General features: G+C 39.8%; 1 protein-coding gene across 1 annotated transcript; it reads left to right on the top strand.

The window, feature by feature from the left end:
* The first annotated feature begins 202 nt into the window (after window positions 1–202).
* tmx1 (thioredoxin-related transmembrane protein 1) lies at window positions 203–6997 on the top strand. The gene is made up of 8 exons (XM_023421035.2): window positions 203–404; window positions 782–897; window positions 1407–1452; window positions 2617–2745; window positions 3160–3205; window positions 3744–3845; window positions 3976–4042; window positions 4203–6997. The coding sequence occupies exons 1-8, from the start codon at window positions 226–228 to the stop codon at window positions 4439–4441; spliced, it is 924 nt and encodes a 307-aa protein (XP_023276803.1). The 5' UTR covers window positions 203–225; the 3' UTR covers window positions 4442–6997.
* Window positions 6998–7216: the final 219 nt, after the last annotated feature.

Genomic DNA, 7216 nt, shown 5'->3' with positions numbered 1-7216 from the left:
CTACTGCATTTCGTAGCAATAATTTAAACTGCATTTGTTTTAATAAGCACATCTCTGTTTTGAACATTGCAGCTTTAAGACTAAGAGAACAAACCTGATAGACCACTGTAACCTGTGTTTGCTAAAGATAATTTCATGCAGACTTTCACTTCCTGCCGTCGGTGAAACACTAAGCCACGTGACTCGGACGTTAAGGCGCACAACGGAAGTCCAGCTCAGACAGTCATGGCGAACAGCCGTGCGGACACAGCAATGTTACAGTCAAAACACCGCTCATGGATATGCTGTTTATTCCTGGTCTTACAATTAACGTCGCTGCCAGTTTGGGCCAAGCCGGACAGCCTGAAAGAAGTCACCGACGGGAACTGGGAGGACATCCTGGCTGGAGAATGGATGATTGAATTGTAAGTGTCCTGCTGCTAACGGCTAACCGGCTAGCTAGCTTGTCCGTTGGCTTTTTTTAAGCTCGTATAGAAATTGGGGCGTGAATTCCCGTGTCCGGTCGGCTACAGGATTAATTGCTCAGTCTTATCTGCTTATTGTCTTATTTGTCTCTTTTTAGTCCTGACAAGTTGCTAAAATTGTCTCTCTCTCTACGCTAACAGCTGCCATCTTTTAGCTAGCACAGACCAATAAAAAGCACAAACAGCTAATCAGGTCATCAGTACATGTCAGCTCGTTCTCACTGAACATCTACACATTGTTGTAAGTGATTGTGCTGTTTATCTGAGGATTTATATGTGAAACTTAATACCCTCCACTCCTCCACCCCCTCCTGCAGCTACGCACCCTGGTGTCCAGCATGCCAGCAGCTGCAGTCGGTGTGGAAGGAGTTTGCAGACTGGGGGGATGACATGGGGGTCAACATAGCCAAGGTGGACGTGACAGAACAACCCGGTATGTTAAAATTATCTTTCCCAACTGGCAGCTCCACTGTGATTTCTCTATCTGATAACAAACTACAGCTTGCAAGCCAGTGCAGGATGTCTACATTGTACCAAACAGCAGGACAAAACGGCCAAATCAGTAGGCCAGGAGTATAATGTCCTGTTTGTTGTTGAAACTGTGTCACACCAGTGTTGAGTCAGTTCTCTTTAATCCAGCAGAGAATCCTTGTGACCACTGGCTTTGCTGGTGCAGTCAGAGAGACATTTGGTCCAATTTTCTAATACAACAATCCTGCAATACATATACCATACATATACCTTACCATATCTTCACACACTCTTCAAAAACAAGATTATGTTTGGTTTTTGTCAGTATTGATGTTAGCCAGTGGTGCACTGTAACAGTTGTCTGAGATGAATTCAGCCCATCTGCCAAATCTAAAATTTATTTCAGTCTATTTGTGAGTCACAAATGTTACTTCCTGCACATTGACGGTGCTCGTCTCCTCCCTCTGTAAGGTCTGAGTGGACGATTCATCATCACTTCACTTCCTACTATTTACCAGTAAGTCCTTGCGGTTTTTGTTGCTTCCTCTTTCGTGTGACTGCTTGTGCTGTCTGTAATGCTGCTGTGTACCACCTTGAAAAGAAATTATCCTTTGGTGTTTACTTAGTTTTGAATCTACAGCGACATTTCATTGATTAGTCAATCAACAGAAATTTAATCTGCAAATGTTTTGCTTCTAAATTAATACATTAACGTAAACTGGATATTTTTTACATTTTGTTGTTGTTTGTCACCTTGTGCTCTAGAAAATTGGTATGGGCATTTATAACTGTTTTCTGGTGTTTAACAGACCAAGAAATTACCAGATTAATTGAGAAAATAGTCAGCTGATTGATTGTGACATTTTGATAGCTGCAGCCCTAATGTCACACAAACTAATGTTATGCTGATCTCTGCACAATCTTCTTATATTCCATCATCAGGAAGGGAGGAAATTGTCTGTCATTTCTAACAATGTGTCATTTAGCATAGCACAGTAAACCTAGTCTGTGTTTTTTAGATTAATCTCTGCCCATCATAATTACCCAGTGTCTAAGGTAACATCTTCAAATAAGGTTTTTCCACATAACAGCCCAAAACCAATTTCATTTCAATCTACAATGATACAAGATCTTGTTGTTTAACAAGGTAGAACCAGTGAAAGGTTTTAATTTTTGCTTGAAAAATAACTAAAACAGTTAATCAATAATTATTGATAAACTCTCTGTTGATCAGCACTATTTCAGCCCTTACACCCTTTCAAAAACAGTCTTACCTAATGTAAAAGCAACTATCATCAGTATCAGAAAATCAAGTGCTAACCAATGTGTGGAAGTATTTGTAATTGGTAAGTAAGTTAGTCAGTAAGTAGTATTAATTTTTGTTCTTAAAAATGAATTTTCAAGTCACAAAAAAGCCACAAGATACAGTCTTCACATTGTGACTGTTTTTTGCTAAATGTTTATTTGTATCCTAATTTGCGTAGTTTATCTAATGCAGTCAAATGAAACACTTTGTATATTTTGGCCTAACGCCTGTTTTGCATTTTTATCCTTTAGCTAAAAATGCAAAACATCACTCAACATTAACAGTCAGCTGTTAAATACACACATTTGTGATAATTCGATGAGATGTTCCCAAGGAAAACGTAGTTCAGTATCTGTGTGTGTCTGTACGTCACAGCTGTAAGGATGGCGTCTTCCGGAAGTACCAGGGGGCTCGCACTAAGGATGACTTCCTCAGCTTTGTTCATGAACAGAAATGGAAAGCAGTGGAGCCGGTTTCATCTTGGTTCGGGCCGTCCTCCTTTTTGTGAGTTTATAGCCTCTTGGGCAATAAATAATATTTTGTAGTACGTTTGTAAGTATATCAAAGTTCTGAGAGGGTTTTTTAGTTTTTATTTGATATCATCCACAATCCCTCTGTTTCTCAGGTTAGAATCTGCAGTGAAAACAGAAACTTGATTGTCTCATTGAAGCATCAGTCCACTGATACAGCATCACCGTTGTAGCTCTTTGCTTTGGAATAACTGAAAATAACATCAGATTCGTGCCTCGCTCGCTCTATTTTTAGCGTGTGTCTGCTGGTTTAAAATCTCAACCACAAACAAATCCCTGTTCTTCACTACTGTTTTTATTCTTTCTGTTCAGGGTTTGTAGTGATGTTACCATTCGACAAATCTGTGTTAAATTACATGGTGTCGTTTCCTCCTCCTTTTTTTTGCAGAATGAATTCAATGTCTGCTTTGTTCAAGCTCTCCATGTTTATCCGGGTAAGTGAGGATTTCACTCTAGGAAGCGCTGACTGTCTGGTTATTGCGTACAGTAACGTATTTATACCATTTACCACAAGCCATTCAAAGAAGACTGTGCTGCCCAGTGTGAAACTGCATTGAGAAACCAAACTGCCTTTAAGTGTACAACGGGGGGGGGGTCTAATCCAGTTTTACAGGATACAGAGCTGACACAATAGACGCAAAGAAGTTTACCTCACATGCAGCGCAGACAATACATAATGTGGGACAGAAAGCTAAACTTACTGGAAACACATACAGCTGTTGAAGTAAATCAGTCTTTACAAAGTCTTCAATTCAGGTTTTTGACAGTGTGAAATACAAGTTTATTCTATATTCTTCTTATTGTCAACAGACAACAGAACCTACTGAGGAAGTAATCTGAAAAAATAGGTCATACATATATATTTATGTTTTTTTAAACAGTCATATTCATGGAATTTGATGATCAATAATATATGAGAATGTTGTAAAACAATATTTGTATTTGTATATTTAAAAGTGTTGTGTTTTCCAGCGTTGTCATAATTACATGACGGAGCAACTGGGGATCCCTGTTTGGGGATCATACGTCATCTTTGGCTTGGCCACTCTGTTCTCCGGCCTTGCGCTGGGACTGGTGAGCAATTACGTTGCCTTAAATCAATATTCATAACAGTGAAACGGCATGAATGTTAATACAGTGTTCATCAGGCATGAACATGGATATTAACAGTGAATTAATGGTTATTGTTGTCTTGTTTTTGCAGTTACTGGTGTTCATCGCAGATTTTGTCTTCCCCTCTCGACGATTTTCTTCTCCTGATTACTACCAGAGTGAGTTTCATATGAGAGTACACTGATTACTGCTTAATGAGCCCTGATGCATTTATATTATGTACATATATGATGTAAACACAGCACAGATATATTATACATTATCTGCAGCTGGTTCATAAACGGTCACTGATTGTTGTGAATGAATGCGTCTCTGCAGAGAAACAGACGATGGAGCAGGCGAGGTTAATCCAACATCAAGAGGACGAGCATGAGGCTGACGGCGAGGAAGACGACGATGAAGAGGAGGAATACGAGGACAGGGACCAGGATGACGTCTGGAGGAGAAGAAGAGGGTCCCCTGAGGGCCGCCCAGAACCCAAGGGACATGGTTTCTCTGATGAAGCTCTGAGGAAGAGGGTGGTGTGCAGCCGTGAGGAGGAGGAGGAGGACAGCTAGAGCATCGGTGTGGAGCGTCATATGGCCCCTACTCCTTTTGAGAGGAGCGCCGTGGAGTGAGCAGAGTTGGAGGAGCTTTGGTCCCAAGCAAAAGTGTTTACAGCCGGGAGCCCTAAAACCTCCCCCCCGCCCCGAACCTCCCCTCCTCCTCTTCCTCTGGGCCCCCAGAAACACCTCGCTTCTTTTCTTCTCCTTCCCTCGTTTTCAACAGGAGCGCTTTAGACTCTCACCACCGCCCTCTCCGCCTGAGCAGCAGGCTCCATCTGGAAAAAGCAAAAACACTCCTGACACCTGTTTTCGCTTGTGGGAACAAATCGCCTGGCTGAGGTTTAGGTATGAAGTGCAGTGGAGCTGGATTTTGCAATGTTGTTTATGCTATGCATCGTTTTTTAAAGATTTGTGTGTTGTTATATGTTTATCTCTGAATTATTATACCAGGCTCGTTTTGAGGTTTAAGATGTTGGGTTTTACTCTTCAGCTAATGTATACACATTGTTATTTTATGTTTCATATATTTTACAGACGTTGACAGCTCAACCCAACATAACAATGTTAACACGTTGTTCCACTCACAGTGAATAATGGAGAGACAAATGAAAAGAAACGGCCCCAAAATGTTATAATACTTAAGATTTCATTGGCAACACGAAGGTTTATTATTACAGCAAACACTCTGAGCAACTTTGTCAGAAATCCAACCCGAACAGAAACCGGTGTATCTGCTACAGTGCAGCCAGACAAATTCACATTGTTTTAATAAATCGTTGTTTCTCAATAAAAGCCACCTTATGTTTTGCAAGTTGAATGCTTTCAATTCAAAGCAGCAGTAGGAAATGTTTGGTTTGCATCAGCAGTAACTCAATAAAGCTGTGGTACAGCTGCAGGAAGTTCCATTCAATTATATTTACCCTCACTCAGTCCTGAAAAAGGCAGTGGGTAATAAATAAACACTGATCAGAGTCGATGCACTATGAAAGTGATGCTACAGTTAGTCATCTGGTAGTTTGATAATATATGACAATAGTGATAAAACATAGCAGATTAATAATAATAACTTAATAATAATAACTTCTCCACAAACAGTGCATCGTTGTCTGAGTCGGCCAAACAAGCACAATCCGCCTGGTCAAAGTTGAACAAAGGTGAACTCTGACCTGTGAATCCTCCTTGATTTAGTCCTTTGTTTGGACTTCAATAACAGAGGATGGGAGATGCAGCAAATATTCGTACACCAGAAATGTAACGTGACCATGCCTTGAACTGTAAACAGTGCGGCTGATGTCAGGGAAAATAGGGGATGCTGGATTAAATACATCTCTCATTTCCTATGAATCCATAGTTTAAGTCCAGCGTGGGAATGGTGGAATCAACCATAAATAATGAGACAAATACTGAATGTAAACATATTTAATGGCTACTACTAAAGAAAATGCAGACCACAAATATAAAAATACAGGGTTTGATTTCATGAAAATCTTACGGATTATAACTTTAACATGGGCCACAGATGTTTCAGTCTCAGCCCAGTTGTCTGTCTGTGCATCCTTTTGGCACAGGTATGTACGATTAATGTTTTTGGGGCAGGAACCCCCTTTATAGCATCTGTGCTTTGCTCTGCAATCGCACCGAAACATTGACTTTGACGGAGCTGCACTGTCAGTTTGCTGAAAAATAGACCACTTTAGATAAAAAGATTCACTAGACTATATTCACTCCAATTAAAAGGCCTGGTGAAAGTTGTTCCGTAGAAACTGTATGTCCCCTTAATAATGTGTCGTATTATGAACAATTGTTAATTATCAACAATCTGATAATCAACCAACAGGGTGTTTAATTTTTTGTTTTTAATGTTTACTTGTGGTTCTCTACGTAATGAACTCAGATGTGTTGTCGACCTGTCAGTTGGTCTACGGTACAGTATATGCATGCCATGATATAATTAAAGAGATGAACAATTTAGGGACTCCGGCTTCCTTTTATAAATTGTTGTATATGGAGAGAGGTGTGGCATATCCGTCCTAACGCTGCTCTGACGTGTGGAGCAATGAGAGGACCTGAATGAAGCTGTTTGACAAACGGAAGCATAACTCATAACTCTTTAAACCACTTTAAATTGGACTTTTGCTTTAGTCGAAAAATGTCAAATTAAACATGAATGTCTGAAGATAACTCATCTAAACAACCGTCATTTTGTTTACATTGATTTCTCACTGAAATCATGAACACAATGGCACTCTCATGCATCTGTTTCAAACATTAGCACTCATTAGCACAGCCTGTATGCATTTCAGTCTTGTAAAGCAAAAGGGAGCAGTAGGTGTGTGTGTTTCTAATACACATTTCACTCTGTTGTTTTGATTAGGATTATGATTGACTTTGATTTTTATGCTGGTTTTTTATTCCAGAAAAGCTAATTACTACTTTCTGTGTTGGTTAAAACAGGTTGTAATTTTTTACCCGACCACTATTTACTGCTTGTAGCATTCACACTTAACTCTGAGCGAACTGTGCTCCTTATCGTTTGAACATTTCTTTGAATAAAGGATTAACTCTGAATGAACTGTTTGTGTTGTTTCCAATAGTTAAATGTCACAAATATGAACCTCTACTATTTATGTTTCATCAGTGATGCACAAAGGAAATAGAACAGATGCTCACAGCTGGAAAAAATCAAAGACAGCTCCAGGAACATCCTGGAAAACAAGCGAGTATCTAATAATAAAACTTGCCAAATAAATGGCACACAATGAAGCATAATACATACCGTAGCCGTGG

The sequence above is a fragment of the Seriola lalandi genome, unplaced genomic scaffold (assembly GCF_002814215.2).
Source record: "Seriola lalandi dorsalis isolate HSWRI2012SDOR001 ecotype SW California unplaced genomic scaffold, Sedor1 jcf7180002054660, whole genome shotgun sequence".
Lineage (NCBI taxonomy): Eukaryota > Metazoa > Chordata > Actinopteri > Carangiformes > Carangidae > Seriola > Seriola lalandi.
Note: the sequence above shows the minus strand (reverse complement) of the source record. Positions and strands in the feature narration are given on the sequence as shown.

Excerpts from the sequence above, each read along its gene's own strand:
- tmx1 (XM_023421035.2), top strand. The coding sequence starts at position 226 with ATGGCGAACAGCCGTGCGGACACAGCAATGTTACAGTCAAAACACCGC. Across the intron at positions 2,746-3,159 it reads TTCGGGCCGTCCTCCTTTTT|AATGAATTCAATGTCTGCTT; the intron begins GTGAGTTTATAG and ends TTTTTTTTGCAG. Across the intron at positions 3,206-3,743 it reads AGCTCTCCATGTTTATCCGG|CGTTGTCATAATTACATGAC; the intron begins GTAAGTGAGGAT and ends TGTGTTTTCCAG.